The sequence below is a fragment of the Hoplias malabaricus genome, chromosome Y (assembly GCF_029633855.1).
Source record: "Hoplias malabaricus isolate fHopMal1 chromosome Y, fHopMal1.hap1, whole genome shotgun sequence".
Taxonomy (NCBI): domain Eukaryota; kingdom Metazoa; phylum Chordata; class Actinopteri; order Characiformes; family Erythrinidae; genus Hoplias; species Hoplias malabaricus.
In genome coordinates, this window is record NC_089820.1 from 36,967,261 (window position 1) to 36,984,600 (window position 17,340).

The 17,340-nt window shown below is 37.8% G+C and overlaps 1 protein-coding gene across 1 annotated transcript in view; it reads right to left on the reverse strand.

Annotated features, from left to right (window-relative positions):
• LOC136679069 (otogelin-like) overlaps window positions 1-17,340 on the reverse strand; it is a 509,929-nt gene that overhangs the window by 71,089 nt on the left and 421,500 nt on the right. Inside the window, exons 47-49 of the mRNA XM_066657350.1 lie at window positions 5,711-5,815; window positions 4,976-5,077; window positions 4,767-4,865 (exon numbers count right to left, since the gene is read on the reverse strand). Coding sequence (XP_066513447.1) covers window positions 4,767-4,865; window positions 4,976-5,077; window positions 5,711-5,815 — 306 coding nt within the window. The remainder of the gene's footprint in view (window positions 1-4,766; window positions 4,866-4,975; window positions 5,078-5,710; window positions 5,816-17,340) is intronic.

Here is a 17,340-nt window from a genome sequence, read left to right on the forward strand (position 1 = left end):
TCCTGAGGGTTACAGGTAATCTGTTTTGAGCTTAGTACATGACAATGCCCATATTCTGAAGAATGTTTTTATTTAAATTTTTTTTGGCCAGGACTTAAATCAGCAGTTTCAAAATACTGTCAGTCATGTCTGTCAGATTGCAGGTAAGCATAATCAAAAGATTCCTTCTGCCCCTCTTAAACCAATTCTAATTATAGTGGTACCTTTTGAGAAAATTATTCTTTATTGTGTTGATCCATTGCCAAAAACATTCATGGTATGAATATCTTTTAACCATCATGTGTGCTGCTAAGCGTTTACCCAATACCAAGCGTGGCAATACCATTGTGCACCATTAATTCTAAAGCAATAGTGAAATTTTGTTCTGTCTTTGGCCTGCCCAAAGTCATTCAAACAGACCAGGGCACTAATTTTAGGTTTTTTCTCAGGTACTTCATAAGATGGCTGTCAAACATGAAGTACAGTGGGTACGGAAAGTACTCAGACCCCTTTAAACTTTTCACTTTTTGTTTCATTGCAGCCATTTGCTAAAATCAAAAAAGTTCATTTTATTTCTCATTAACTCACTATTCTATCTTTACAGAGAAAAAAAACAAATGTAGAATTCTTTTGCAAATTTATTAAAAAAGAAAAACTGAAATTTCACATGATCATAAGTATTCAGACCCTTTGCTGTGACACTCATATTCAACCCACATGCTGTCTATTTCTTCTGATCCTCCTTGAGATGGTTCTACTCCTTCATTGGAGTCCAGCTGTGTTTAATTAAACTGATTGGACTTGATTAGGAAAGGCACACACCTATCTATACAAGACCTCACAGCTCACAATGCATGTCACAGCAAATGAGGATCATGAGGTCGAAGGAACTGTCCAAGGAGCTCAGAGACAGAATTGTGGCAAGGCACAGATCTGGCCAGGGTTACACATGAATTTCTGCGGCACTCAGGGTTCTTAAGGGTACAGTGACTGCCATAACTCTTAAATGAAGGAAGTTTGGGACAACAAGAACTCTATCTAGACCTGGCCTTCCAACCAAACAGAGCAATTGTGGGAGAAGAGTCTTAGTGAAAGAGGTAAAGAAGAACCCAAATATTACTGTGGCTGAGCTCCAGAGATGCAGTAGGGAGTTGGGAGAAAGTTCCACAAAGTCAACTATCACTGCAGCCCTCCACCAGTCGGGGCTTTATGGCAGAGTGACAATACATATGAAAGCCCATATAGAGTTTGCCAAAAAAAAAACACATGAAGGACTCCCAGACTACGAGAAATAAGATTCTCTGGTCTGATGAGATGAAGATTGAACTTCTTGGTGTTAATTCTAAGCCTTATGTGTGAAGAAACCAGGCAATGCTAATCACCTGCAATAACATCCCAACAGTGAAACATGGTGGTGGCAGCAGCATGATATGGGGGTGTTTCTCAGCTGCAGGGACAGGACGACTGGTTGCAACTGAAGGAACGAAGAATGCGGCCAAGTACAGAGATATCTTGGACGAAAACCTTTTCCAGAGTCCTCTGGACCTCAGACTGGGCCAAGGGTTCACCTTCCAACAAGACAATGACCATAAGCACACAGCTAAAATAACAAAGGAGTGGCTTTGGAACAACTCTGTGACAGTTCTTGACTGGCCCAGCCAGAGTCCCAGTTGAGCAACCTGAAAATGGCTGTCCACAAACGTTCACCATCCAACCTGACAAAACTGGAGAGAATCTGCAAGGAAGAATGACAGAGGATCCCCAAATTGAGTGCTTCTACTCAATAATGAGCAAAGGGTCTGAATACTTATGATCATGTCAAAATTCAGTTTTTCTTATTTAATAAATTTGCAAAAATTTCTACAATTCTGTTTTGTTTCTGTCAAAATAGGGTAGTGAGTGTACATTTAATGAGAAATAAAATGAACTTTTTTATTTTAGCAAATGGCTGCAATGAAACAAAGAGTGAAAAATTTAAAGGGGTCTGAATAGCATATTGAAGGCATATCTGCTTTGTCACCCAGTGGAAACCAACTCCTACAAAAAGCAATTTGACTTCTGCTGCACCTGCTATTGTGATTCCCTCTGTGTAAAATCCTGATGTGGATGGGTTAACTCTCGGTAGTGCCCCTATTGTAACTGCTTATTTGCCAAAATCTAATATCTTTCCCAACCTTCTTCTTATTTGAGTGACTTGACTGATGATATGTGATTGCACTTATTCAAGCTTATTTACCAATATATTCAGAAATCCCTACTCAAACATCTGTTGTGACACATGACATTTAAGTAAATAATCATGCCCCAATAAAGCATAATGCATACAGTGTTAAGTCATTTAAAATGATTTTTTAAGGATTATAGGAGAATTAATTTGGTCACAAAACCTGATTCATTTCCGCTTCCTAGGATTGTGTTGTTTCTGCAAGATTTGTTGCTAAGCTTGATTTACTCCAGGGCTATTGGCAAGCTACACTGACATCTTGTGCTTCAGATATTTCAGCATTTGTGTCACCTGAATTTGTTTTTAAAGTATACAGTTCTGCCACTTGGTTTACCGAATGCCCCTGCCACTTTCCAAAGACTAATGAAACTGGTACTTGCTGGAGTGAATAATTGTGCAGTATATCTAGATGAAATAGTTATTTATTCAGACACTGGGGCAGAACATGTACAGATGCTCTCTGAGGTCTTTTCTTGCAGACAGCGTCCCTCACTTTGAACTTGTCTAAATGTGAATTTGCCAAAGATGCAGTTACCTGTCCAGATTATGTTGTTGTGCAAACGTTAAATTCACTTCAGCATGCTTTTTCTTCAGCAATATTGGGTATTGGGTGGTGAATATGCATACAGGCCATGGCAGTTGGGTGCATTATTTATTGCTTTCTTTTAAACTATTGTACCTGCTTATTCCAGGTCTTTCTGTAGCTCTCCACAAGTGGACAAATCACAATTCTGATAATTTTTTTTACCCCTGTTTGAAATCTTGCAGGGAGCACTTGGTTGTTTCCAGTTTATGGTCAAATGATGTGAAATGCTTGTCTTTGTGGTGGGGAGACATTTTTTGGAGATAGTGTGTTTATAAAACTCCATTTAGCTGCGCACAGCCACATTAAATTTCATGTGTTTTACTCTAAACCAGTTACATTGAATAAATAAGTAAAAGTAATTTTTTAAATCAACAGAACATTCTCGGTCTTCTTGGTTCTTTGGTGGTAGATCATCTAGTATTTATCTTAAAAATAAATAAAATGAATTATTCATAAAATTAATAAGAAAAGCACTGATGCCAGTGTTATATATTATGAACAAAACTTTTTGCTCTTTTTTTAATTTCTGCATTTATTACCTGCCCTCCATTTTTTTCTGTACAACACAATCACGTAATAAAAGCCACATGTGAACAAAGACATTGATATGAAGCACCAAAGCGTCTCCAGACCTTCCAATAACAAGAGTATGTCAGAAACATCAATGTGACAATGGCTTTATAGTCATAGGCTTGCTTCGTTTGTCTTTGCTCTTGTTTTTCTCATCTGCAGAACTTTTCATTCTAACTTAAATGGCACAGAGTTTATAATGTGAGTTCTGAGAAGGGGGGGGGCAATGTTGAAAATTTTGACTTTCTATGGAATGGAAGGGAATGGATGCATGCTGTCAATGCTTCTACATTCATTGTGATGACTGATTGGTGTTCTTAATATGGATAAAATGGCTATATAATCCTAAGTTTAAATTTAGATTTTCCACTCATAAATGCAAGTTTGAGGTCAAAATTCTATTTTCTTTTTTAATTTAATTTATATTTTCAGTTTCATAGACTTCTATTGATTGTTTCAGTGACAAAGAATTTAAATGTTTTCATGTGATCATGTGGCATCACGTGACCTTATTTTGTAAAAATGCAAATACTTCATTTCCATAGACTTCTCCACTAATCAGTCATCCCATCAGGGAAGGACCAAAGACATCCTCAGTGAGCATGGTTTTAACTAAAAAAAGATGTGATGCTTAATTATATACACCATAAGAATATGTTTAATCAACTCATTTAACAATTGGCTTGATAAAAATGAGGCTATTTATATTTGTAATTTTCCTTTCCACCTTAAACAGTACATTAATTATGTTCATAGTGCCTCACTGCATCCAAATATTACAGCAGCACTGTTTAAGGTGGAACAGAAAACTAGAAAAAGACAAAGGAACATTGATGTCTCCTCTCTCAATAAATGGAGGAAATGCCCTTGCAAGGACCTAATCCCCAACTGCTCCACTTGCATGGGTGGGTTAACTGCAGAAAACATCTTTCATTGTATGTTGCAACAATGACAAATATATGCACGTTTACTGGCCTCAAGCCAGCAGATGAGTATATACTAAATATGCATTCTGTTTGTTATGACATTAAATACATGATTGTGAAAGCCAACTGTGAAAAATACTGTAGTCAATTTAAATGGCTATATTCACTTCAAAAAATTGTGACAGACATAATATGCTTAGGAACAAAACTTAGGAACAAAAAGCAAAGACTGACAAACAGAGTATTGGTTTCATCAATGGCAGAATGAAATTTACTCTAGAATTATTGCTGTTCACCTTTTTAGTAAAAACTAAAAAAATATTTCAGATTTAAAAAAAATTATAGACAAATATTAGAATAGTAAACTTAAAGAAATTTGCTTAAAGAAATAATAATAATTAACAGTATCCCACAGATCAAATTTATCTACCAGGGCTATATTTGCCTTTCATCCATAAACACATATTATAAGGAGTCCTACCGCATATTTGTGAAGGACAGCACTGTCCTGGAGTCACAGTTGATACAACAGCCATTCCAATTGGACAAGTGATAGGTGAACATCGAGAAGGCTCACATACTGCGCACACATACCAACAAAAATGTGATAAAATCTATTTTATTTATTTATTACTCATACTTTTATATGAGTGTGATATAATGTGAGAAAATTGATGGAATTTCACTCACGGCATTGGTAAATTGGGCAGCAAAGTTCTGAAATGTTTGTGACCACGGTGAGCAGCTCTCCATCTTTACAATCAGGAAATGTTTCAGAACATATATCACACACTGCAGAAGACACAAACCAAACCAACACAAGCTTGATTTTCTGTAAGTTTCACTGAAATATTTGGAAATGTTTATATTAAATGTTTTTTAATGAGTAAATATTTGCTTACAGTAATAACAAATATAGGTCACATTAGCATTCAATTTGATATGATTTCTGTCACTGTACTTAACAGTTGCAGAACGAATGAAAACAACTTTTCTGTAACAAATACATTTTCAAACTTGTTGCACAAATCTGAATGTGTTGTTATACTTACTATTTTGATCCTGTAAGTATAATTGTAAGTCTTTCATCTGACCATCAGCCACACTGTTGTGTTTTACTGTTATATAAGGATTTTTTTTTCATGTTTTACGTGAGTCACTCAGCACAAATTTAATATATCCTGCAAATCTCAAATGTTCACAAGACTTAGAGCTGAAATAGTGTTATTCTGTTGGTAAATAATCCTTCTTTATAGACTTGCTTGGACTACAGCCATTTTTATAGAAAGCTACCAAATAACACTGAATTTGTTTGCCTGGTTGTAAAAGATGGAGAGAAATCAATACAAAAGTGGCATCCAGAATATGTGATAATAACAGAAGACTCAAATTTTGTATTTGGTTCTTGACTTGGTAATGACTCACTGCAAATATGTGCCAGACAGCAGTTTCCTTCAGTATGAGTAGCTATTAATGTCTGATCCTCATGGCAAGCAGGAACATCCAGCACACACTGGTCAGGATCACACACTGTTGAGAGGGTATCTAGTTACAGTACCATGTTAACGTAAGATAACATTCTTTCAATTCTTTGATTTCAAAAAACACATTAATTACACTTTAAAGGGAATGTGCATCTCAAAATCTAAAGATTTTATTTTATTGTCTACTAAAACATGGCAGGAGCAAATGTCTTTAAAGTGTAAAGTGATAAAAATAATTTTGTTAAGAAAATATTAATTTTGCTTTGAATGGGGTAAGTTAAAATATTTGTAAAATAACTGTGGTTATGCTGCTTTTTACCAGATTAAGTATACTTATCATTAAGTATGTTTTATGTAATCGAAATCTGATTGTCAGCTATGGCAGGGTTTTTATACAAACCTATTTTCCAGAAAAGTTGGGGGTGCATGTGTTAGCATGTGCTTAGTCTCAGCCACAGATGCTCTGTCCACAGGTTGATGGAGTCTTATACTTTCAGTGCACTCACCTGATCTCACTGTCCGGATTTTGCCAGTTGCATTTTGACTGGCTCCCTCTACCTCCGCCTATATGCACTTTTGTGTATCATTTTGTACTGGGTCTTATTGGTCCAACGTGAATCATAAAGACTGCCTCCGTCATGTTGAAATAGCACATGTGTGAATGGTTCTTTTGCTTGTCAGTTAAATCTTTTTCCTGCAGTAGTAGGCAGTTCTTGCCCATGTTAAATGGTGAAAGACACCAGACTCTCCCTAAAGAATTTGGCAATGTGAGACTAGCATGTGCTTAATTAGCGTGCTTGCAATTACAGACATTCAACAGTTTATATCCACAGCTCCAAAATTTAAAATAAATACGTGTAATGGAAATAAATAAAAGTTGACATAACTCAGGACATGCATCTGTCCTAAATTTTTGCGTGTGCTGAAGGCTAATTAATATATAAGTATAATATGTATTATATATAAGTACAATGTTCATGGGTGAAAACACTACAAAACATTCTTGTTTTTATAGAATTTTACAAAAATTGCCAACTTTTCTGGATATGGAGTTTGTATGTGTCTTAGCACCTCACATGGGAACACATGAGGATGAAAACGTCAAGGCAGCTGAGGTGTGTTTAGGTTAATGTTAGGAATTAGTGAAGTATATTATGATTTCTTGGGTAATAGCTATTATTAGTAGGACACATGAGTAATTTGATGGTAAACCTGGCAGCATGCTTGGCAGAAAGGAAAGTTTGTAGCAGGACAAAAGTAAAGACTTGCCAAGTTAAATGGTAATAGAGCAGAATATATACATTTTTAAATAAATACATTAATTAATAATAATAAATTATTATATATAAAAAATCCAAATAACCTGAATATAAATGTATAAATGAAATCAGTACAACAATAATTACACTTTATTGTCTTTTTGGGAGATATATGCTCATTGTAAAATTGATGCTGGCATCATGTTCTAAATTTTTGGCCCAGTTTCAAATTTATTAATGTGCTGCAATACTGCTATACTGCTTTACACAAAATAATAAAATCTAACAAGAAAATTCTTAGAATCAAGAGGAGTAAGTACTGTTGCATCTGAATAAATTAGAATGTCATCAAAACTAATTAATTTGAGTAATTCAATTAAAAATGTGAAACTCATATTATATAGATTAATTACAATCAGAGTGATCTATTTCAAGCATTTATTTCTTTTAATTTTTATGATTATCCAAATGGATTAACCAATGAAAACCCAAAACACATTATCTCAGAAAATTAGAATATTATATAAGACCAATTTAAAAAAAAGTTTTTTTAATACAGAAATATTGGCTTACTATAAAGTATGTACAGTATATGCACTCAATACTTAGTCGGGGCTTCTTTTGCATTACTTCTTTTGAATTACTCCATCAATGCAGCGCTGCTGAGGTGTTATTGAAACCCAGGTTGCTTTGATAGTAGCCTTCAGCTCGTCTGCATTGTTGGGTATGTTGTCTCTCATCTTCCTCTTAACAATACTCCTTAGATTCTCTATGGGGTTTGAGTGAGGCGAATTTGCTGGCCAATCAAGCACAATGATACTGTGATTATTAAACCAGGTATTTGTGGACAGGTGCTGAGTCCTGCTGGAATAAGAAATCCTCATCTCCATAAAGCTTGTCAGCAGAGGGAAGCATGAAGTGCTCTAAAATTTTCTAGCAGACAGCTGCGCTGACTTTGGATTTGATATAACACAGTGGACCAGCACCAGCAGATGACATGGCTCCCCAAACCATCACTGATTGTGTAAACTTCACACTAGACTCAAGCAGCTTGGATTGTGTGCCTCTCCACTCTTCCTCCAGACTCTGGGTCTTTGATTTCCAAATGAAATGCAAAATGTACATTCTGTAACCAAGAATTTGGACACTGAGCAACAGTCCAGTTCTTTTCCTCCTTGGCCCAGATAAGACTCTTCTGGTGTTGCCTCTGGGTCATGAGTGGCTTGACACAAGGAATGCGACAGTTGTGGACAAATGTCCTAGATGCATCTGTGAGGTGGCTCTTGAAGCACTGACTCTAGAATCATCCACACCTTGTGAATATCCCCCAAATTTTTGAAAGGCCTTTTCTTGACAATACATTCATGGCTGTAGTTTTCCCTATTGCTTGTGCACCTTTTTCTACCACACTTTTCCTTCCATTCAACTTTCCATTATTATGCGTTGATACAGCAGGACAGTGTCAGCACCGTGTCAGGAGAGTTTAAAGTCAGCAGTCTTCCCTATGATTGTGTAGCCTCCTTAACCAAACTAAGGGACCATTTAAAAGGCTTAGGAAACATTTGCAGCTGTTTTGTGTTGATTATTATAATTTTCTGAGATAATGTCTTTTGGGTTTTTATTGGATGTAATCAACATTAAAAGAAATAAACACTTGAAATAGATCACTCTTTAATGCCTATATATAATGTGTTTCATGTTTTGAATTGTATTAGTGAAATAAATTAACTTTATGGTAATATTCTAATTTATTAAGATGCACCTATATATGTTGTGAATGCAAAACAAAAAACATTTCTTTCTGATGAGGACGTTTGCTTCTGGATCTTCCATTTGCTTCTGATTCTTTTTGTTCTCTTTGTGGGTGGGTTTTGGAAGAAGGCATTCATCTTGAATCTCCATTGGTCAACTGATTTTGAACTGACAGGTGCCTACCCCGCCAACAGAATAAGCAGTTTCCAATACACAGCAGCAGGTAAATGGAATTTTAGCATTAACTAGATGTCTCCATTTCCAGGGAGAAAACATGAGATGGTTGTGGAGCAACCATCATCATTCCTTCTTCTTGTGAGGCCATCTATGATAAATGTGTTGGTTCCTAAGGTGTTGCTATGGTACAGGTATTGACTGCTCATGTGTCGCTAGTTGGTTTTTAAGCAAATACTGACCCATGGACAGTGGACATTGGAAATCCAAAACTCTGCCACATTAAGATAACTGCCAATAACCTCTGAATCTGCTTCCTGCTTCCTTGCCATTCAGACGCTTTGCTGCTCAGCTCTGCTATCTTTTATTTCTTTCCATTTTATTTTTTTGAAACCAACTTGTTTTTCTGTGATAGAGTGTCTGAGCTTGTAAATATACACAAGTCAGCAGCACTACGAAGCCAAAACTGGATATTTTCTGCTTTTGATACTTTTTAAAGTAGTGTGATTGCTCTAGGAAACAGGACTGTTCCAACAACCAGGACAATTTCAACAGGCTACAGTAGAAGAAACTTGTGAATTGCCTCATCATTTTGTTCAACACGTGCTGTCAGACTTCTACAGAGAATGTCAGCTTTGGAAAGGTATTTTTGGAACCTGCTATCAGAGTATAAGACCTGGCATTTCGGAGCTGTGCGAAGAGTAACAGTGAGTGGGAGTACGGGCAGCAGACAGTGGCTGAACACTTAACAGAACAGCGGACAGTGGAGGGACACAGATCCAAACAGAGGATTGTGTGGATGGCAACACTGCCGTGAGTACAGTGAGTACAGTATGGGCAATGGGTGCAGATTGAAGCTAGACCCAAACACTGTGCTCTGTAGTCTTCTACTCCTGGTACAACAGCTGGTCCAGGAAATTCAGCTGCTAAACCTCACACTGCTACTGAGAGATCACAGCACAGAACCAGACCAGAATATCGGTCTTACTCACTTCAATTGAAAAACAGATTTGAACCACTATATGCCCTTTCTGAGAATCACAAACAGAGTGAACACAACACAGAAAGTGCCAGAAGTGTCAGCCGGTCACAACACCTTAACAAACCTACAGCAGACATCCTGATCTTTGGAGATGACAGTTAATGGGGTAACAAACCCAAAACTCATAGTGCGTTGTGAGCCAAACATCACAGTCCCTGAACTTACTGCAAAGCTTCCAGCTGTACTGGCTGAGTACACGAATGTGAAGCAGATTATTGTACACGTTGGAAAGAATGAAACTGTCAAGCAGGAGTCTGAAGTTTTAAAAAGAGAATTTAATGACCTCCTTAACACACTCAGCAAGTTCAACATACAATTTTTCATCAGTGGACCTCTACCTGCAGGAGGCAGGTTACTGGGATTAAACACCTGGCTACAGAACAGCTGCAGGTCAAATGGACTGAACTTCATTGACAACTTTAACTTGTTTTGGGAAGAGAGAACTTTTTAGGAGAGATGGACTGCACACAAATAAGAGGGGTGTTAAATGTCTGACAAGACAACCTCATTTTCTCAGTGTTATCCACTTCTCTTGGTGGTGGCACATCAGCACCAACATCCAGGAACTCTCCTGTACAAGCTGATGACACAATGTCAGAGCCAGAACATCCTTCCCCCACTGAGGACGCCCTGAGGGAGCAGCAGACACTGGACATGAGTGGCAATGACCAATTCTATCAGCTTCCATAGATACCAAAAGCCTAAGAGGAAACCTCCATGTCTGCTATCAGCCCCCCACATCACCCCAACCTGCCAGCAGCCATGGAGAAGCTGGTATCAGCTGGGACAATGCTGTTACTTTCCCTGTCAGCCAGCCATGAGGTGCAAAGAAGAACCACCCAAGCTTCTTCTCCACCCTCATCTACTGCCACTTCCCAACTGCAGCCCCCCAGATTGTCCCCTAAGAAAATCATGCTCCATCACCACTTAGAGCACCTCAAAGGAAGAGACAAGCTCCTTGACCCCAGAACCCTCACCGCCAAGAGCTCCACAAAGCTTCGTCAGCAGATGGTGTTGAAGAAAAGTGATGTTTTTTGGGTCCTGGCTGCTGCAGTGATGATGTCAGCAGTAACATGTTTTCAAAATAAGCTTGGACCCTGGGTGCCTGTAATCTTTCCCATTCCAGTACTTATCAGAGAGAAAGAACAGGGAATTCAGGTCAGATTCTATGAATGAAGCCAATCTACAGCATATAAAATGTGAGACAGAGATTCTGTGGCAAAATGTACAAGTTATTAAGTTAGCTCTTCTAAATATCAGATCTCTCACAAACAAATCACACTTAATTAATGATTTAATTACAGCACATGGGCTTGATTTTATACTCTTAACTTGGCTAAATGAATGTAAGGCTGCAACTGTTTTATTGGAGTCGGCTGCTCCAGATTTTCATTTTTTAAATGTATCTCGTGCCAGTAGAAAAGGTGGAGGTCTAGCTGCTCTGTTCCATGGTTCTTTTCAGTGCGAGCAGTTATCATTTGGTGACTTCTCAACATTCGAGTACCTCTGTGCAGTTCTGAATGGGACACCACAGATATTACTATTAAATCTCTACAGGTCTCCAACATACAGTGCTAATTTTAATGATGAATTTACAGAGATGCTGTCTTTTTTTCTACTGACGTTTACTAGTTGCTAGTGACTTTAACATATCGACAATCCCAAGGACTGTTTTGCCAAGGAACTATACGCCATATTGAACTCTTTTGGTCTTTCACAGCATGTACAGGCAGTACACATTGTCATGGTCATGGCTGGATGTCGTTATCTAGTCTCAGCATATTGGCCACTGTGAAGGATGTCGCGTTGTCAGATCACTACTGTGTGTTCTTTGATACGTGGACCTTACCAGTCATCAGGGACAGAAGAGTTTGTGTCAAGAAAAGAATTATAAAGGACTGCACAGCTACACTTTTCATGAGTAAAATGTGCACTACACACAAAGTTGGAACAATCCAACTCTGTTGATGATCTGCTGAATAGTTTTAACTCAAAAATCTTCAGTGTTACGGATGAGATTGCGCCAGTTAAATTGAAGGCTTTGTCTTGCAAACAGAAAGCACCATTGAGAAATGCTTCTGTTGTTCAAATCCAAAAGAGGGAATGTCACAAGGCAGAATGCAGATGACGTAAAACGAGTCTTCTTAGAAGAAATCTACAAAGATAGGCTATGTGAATACAATGCTATAATATGCAAAACATGACAATCCTACTTCCCTAGCATCATCAACAATAACAACAGCAAAATCCTCTTCACCGTGGTCGACAGACTTACTAACTCACCCACACCAATGGCCCCTTTCAATAACAAATGAAAGATTTAATGAGTTTGCATTATTTTTTAACACTAAAATCAAGAATATCAGACAAGGGATTAGTACATCTATATCCAACAATAAGTCTTTACCCTCTACATCACCTCATAGACCTCAAGACTCCTTAGTCTCTACTAAAAAAGAAAAATTTAGAATCATCTCTGATAAGTGACTACAGACCAATTTCTAATTTACCGTTCATTGGCAAAATAATTGAGAAAATTGTTTTTAGGCAAATAACTAGTTTCTTGTCCATAAACAGTAGCCTAGACAAATTCTAGTCTGTGTTCCAGTCCAATCACAGCACCAAGACTGATCTAATCAAGGTAATTAATGATATTCACTTAAGAATGGAGGCTGGAAGGGTATCACTTCTATTACTTCTTGATCTTAGTGCTGCCTTTGATACCACTGACCATAAGATTCTTATAGATAGACTCGCAAACTGGGTTGTACTCTCAGGAAAAGTCCTGAAGTGGTTTGTTTCTTACCAGGAAGGCAGGAACTACTGTGTAAATATAGAAAATAATAATTCAGAGAACATGCCAGTGAGCTGTGGTGTCCCCCAGGGTTCTATTCTTGGTCCACGTTTATTTAATTTATACATGCTTCCTCTTGTGCAGATTCTACAGGGCTATGGGCTGTCCTATCACAGCTATGCAGATGATATGCAGATTTACATGGCCCTGTCCCCAAACGACTCTGGTCCAGTTGACTCATTAAGCAAGAACCTTGAACACATCACTAACTGGATGGGATACAATTTTCTGCAGCTGAATAAAGATAAAGTGAGATTATACAATTTGGGAACTGCACTGAGAGACAAAGATTGGCTGTGGAACTGGACAAGAGAGCTCTCAGATCTAAAGAACTGGCTCGCAAACCTTGGTGTATTAATGGACTCAGATTTCATATTAAAGAGGTTACTAGATCAGCATTTTACCATCTTAAGAAAATCAGTAAGATTAGAGATTTTCTGGCTAAACCAGACCTGGAGAAACTTATCCATGCTTTTATTTCTTGCAAGATTGATTACTATAATGGTCTCTTAACTGGACTTCCAAAAAAGACCATTAAACTGCTTCAAAATGCAGCTGCCAGAGTTCTCACTAGGAGCAAAAGAAGAGATCACATCACCCCCATCCTCAAATCCTTACACTGGATACCAGTCTGTTACAGAATAGACTTCAAAGTGTTATTACTGGTCTATAAATGTCTTAATGGGCTAGGACCAGTGTATTTATTAACAACATCCCTTTACTCATTTGGATGAATTGTTTTGATGATTGAAATGGGTTTACCAGACTCCTAAGGTCACAGAAAATAGATGATTGTATTAATTAAATACTGTGCATAAATATGTAATGTGTCTAAAATTAAATTTTGTAAATGTTTTATTTATTTATTTAATTTATTTACTAAAATTCATTTAGTAAAAGTGCCATCTCTCCCTCTACAGGACAAAATGTTCATTTAACTTTGAAAAAATGAACCAGTAATAACACTTACTTTACTGTGTAAATGTGAATTGTCTGTTTCTTAGTAAAATTTAACATTTAAGAGTTCATTGTCTGTCCATTATTAAATGTTTAATGTGTAAATATTCATGGCCTGTCCAATAGTAGCTATATGTTAACTTTACTGTGTGAAAGGTCATTATAAAAAAAAAAAACCCTACCTCCAAGTTTGTTCATTTGTATTTCTTGCCTGTGAGATCATTTTAGCAGCCTGTTTGTTTATTTATTTATTTTATTTTTTTTGAGAGAGAGTTTTTGTTCAGTTTGTACAGGGAAGTAAAGTTTGACCACGTCATGTGGTGTAAAGGGGGTAGAAATGGAACTGAGCTGTGGCCCTGGTGTCCGAACTGGTTGAAGCCTGGAGATAAAGGGACTGGTGTCTAGGTCTTTTTCTGCCTTTCAGGACAGCATAGCTGGCTGCAATATAGGTGGGGGCACTGTAGCATGATGTTACTTGTGTCTGAGTGGATTAGGGGCCTCTTTGCTGGCCAGGCTGGTGATGACTGTGTGACTGCTAAGGTGATGATGGCTGGTGTAGACATCCAACAAGTGGTCCACTGGGCCCTGAGAGCTGGGAATCCTCTCTGTAAAAAAAATACGGGACATTTTGAACAGACATTTTCAGTATTAAGTCATAGTTGCAGACAGCCAAATAAATACATTTATAAAATATAGCCGCTATAAGCTATCTGAGTGTTCAAGCAAAGACTAGCAACAAAGTCAAAACTGACAACTCTTATAGTATACGTTGATTGGGAAAATATGTATTGATAGTAGTTGCTATGGCAAAACTGTTAGACACTGGGCCAAGTGGGGCTGTGCAGTGTGAAGTGTATAATGTGTGATTTATCTGACAGCCTGTGTGAGGTTTAGGTGATTGTGTTAGTGTCTGACAGTCTGTGAGGTGTGTCAGTTACTGTGTGATGTGTGTACATTCAGAGGGTCTGTGTGTAATGTATAAAGACGTGCTCTTAAAATCACACATGCTCCTTCAGAGTAGTAAAATATATATTATATTGATGCCCCTTATATTGCTTGAGTTTTAGCGTAATTGATTTATACAGATCCACCTATGTAGACTGTTTGACATTGTGGTGGAGGATGGATCCAGATCAAGAAATGAAAAGTTAAGACCCTGACTCACCATTCTCTTTTATATAAAAGGATAAGATGGGACCTGCATTCCACAGAGTGTGCGTGCTGAAAGACTACGCACCCCAACCCCCCCCCCCCCCCCCCCCCCCACACACACACACACACAACACACAAACTCACGCACACGCCTATACTGTAGCACTATCTATCACTGTAGCATCACTTGAGGCCCATTGGGCTTAGTGACAGTAGAAAGTACCAACCAAGTAGAAAGAGTTGACTAAGTTCCATTTCTTTAGACCTTAATTTTTTTGGTCTGTGTCATTTATATTATGGCAGAAAACTTTGGAAAAATAAATGGTAATATTTTATTTTTCAATATGTATCTTTTTCATAAGCATGCCAAAATAATGCCCAATGGACAAGAAGGGGTCATCCATAATCTTGTATACAAAATAATAATAAATTATGTAACACAATCTGATGTCTTTACTACTGTCACATTACCTGTAATATTTAATTTGACCACCAGAGATTTAATAATTACTGCGTAATCTGCTGAAAAGTTATAGGTGTGTGTGTGCCAAAGCTTTATGACAACCTCCTTGTTTCTACAATCACTTTCTTTTGTCTGATTTCTACAGACCATAAAGGAGTCCTTTGTAGTTTTATAATTAAATAATACAGAGCATTTGTTGCTCTGTATACTTTATTTCCCTTCTTTCACCCTGTTCTTCAGTGGTTGGGTCCTGCACTGGGCCCCCATTTAGCAGGAATTATTTGGGTCGTGGATCATTTACTGCCATCTGGTGGTGATGTATTAGTGTGTGTTATGTGGAAAAAGTAGATCAGACAAAGCAGTGCTGCTGGTGTTTTTCATTACTGAGTCCACTCACTGTCCACTTTGTTAAACACACACCTTGTTGGTCCAAGTTGTAGATGTAAAGTCAGAGACATTAGCTCGTCTGATGCTGCACAGTGTGTTGTTCAACCTGTAGTCCTTCATTAGTGGACACGAGGGATGTCATCTAGATATTGTTTTTGGTGTATTCTCTGTCCAGCACTCACACCGAGATTTAAAAACTCCACCACCCAAACCATACATGCTCTGTGGAGTTCCTGACCATTGATAAATAGAGTGAAAGGGTACAATCAAGATATGTAGAGCAAGAGGCAGACTCCAGTGTGTACCTGTAGAACTACAAAGTTCAGTCAGTGGAGCTGAATTATTGGACAGTGAGTGTAGAAACAAAGGAAGTGTTCATAATTTTATGGCTGATCATTGTATATGCATTATTGGTGGGTCTCTGCTCTCATTATCTTTTATCACTCAGTCAGTATGTGAGAAGGAGTAGGAGGGAGTGGGGAAAGGGGATTCTTCCATAAAAGACTTTGGTTTGAATATATTGCTGAGATTAAACCCACACATGTTTGAATGAGAACTAATCTCCAAATTTTAACCAAATATGGACATATGTAGTATCAGCAAAATCATAAGAATCTGAACTTTAATAATTATCAAAAAAAAAAAAAAAATGTTGGCATTCCATTACTGCATGACATCCAGGCCTGGCTCATGATCTTCTAAGAATCTGTGGTGGCAAGTGCTATTCTATATTGTTACGCTGCGCTGTGTATGTGTGTGTTTTCTCTCTCTCACTATCTCTGTAAATGTATAGGTTCTGCAATCTGTTCCATTCCATGTTCCAGTTCGTGTATTTGTTCACCGTCCAGAGTCCGGTCCACCATCCAGTCCACCATCCAGTCCATGTGTTGTCTGTCATTACTTCGTCTACGTCCGGTCCACCATCCAGTCCATGTGTTGTCTGTCATCACTTCGTCTACGTCATCTCGGCGGGAGTCATAAATACGCGTCTGTGTACGATGTTAGGAAGCTTTGTTTTGTGCTGTGATTTGTATTGTGTATATTGAATTCTGTTTGCCTGGTTTTGACTTTGATCCATTCCAATTTCGACTACGAGTTTGTTTTTGCCCTTTTGAACACTGATGCTAGATCTATCTTTTGTAAATTTTGTGTATATATTTCACCAGAGTAGGGTTGGCTGCCGTTTGTTTTGGGAGTGGGTTTTGTGTGTGTTTTTGTGTATAGACAGGGAGGAAGGTAAGGTGTTGTCTTTTGTTTCCTTTTGTTTACACTTAGGTAAGTTAGAGCTGTTTGTGGGTCAGTTAGGAGGGGTGTTTGTTTGTTGTTTTTGTCGGCTAAAGGCCATCCTGAAGTTCACTGGTGTTTGGTTTCGTTGTACATATCACATTTATAATATATATTCTATTCATTATCCATTCTGTGTTTCCGTTTGTGTCCTTTTTGTTTCACCATTTACATCTGTTACAGTTATTCTCTTCACATATATTAATTTCAACCCATTCCTCATTCTGTTACGGCTCAACCCTAGACT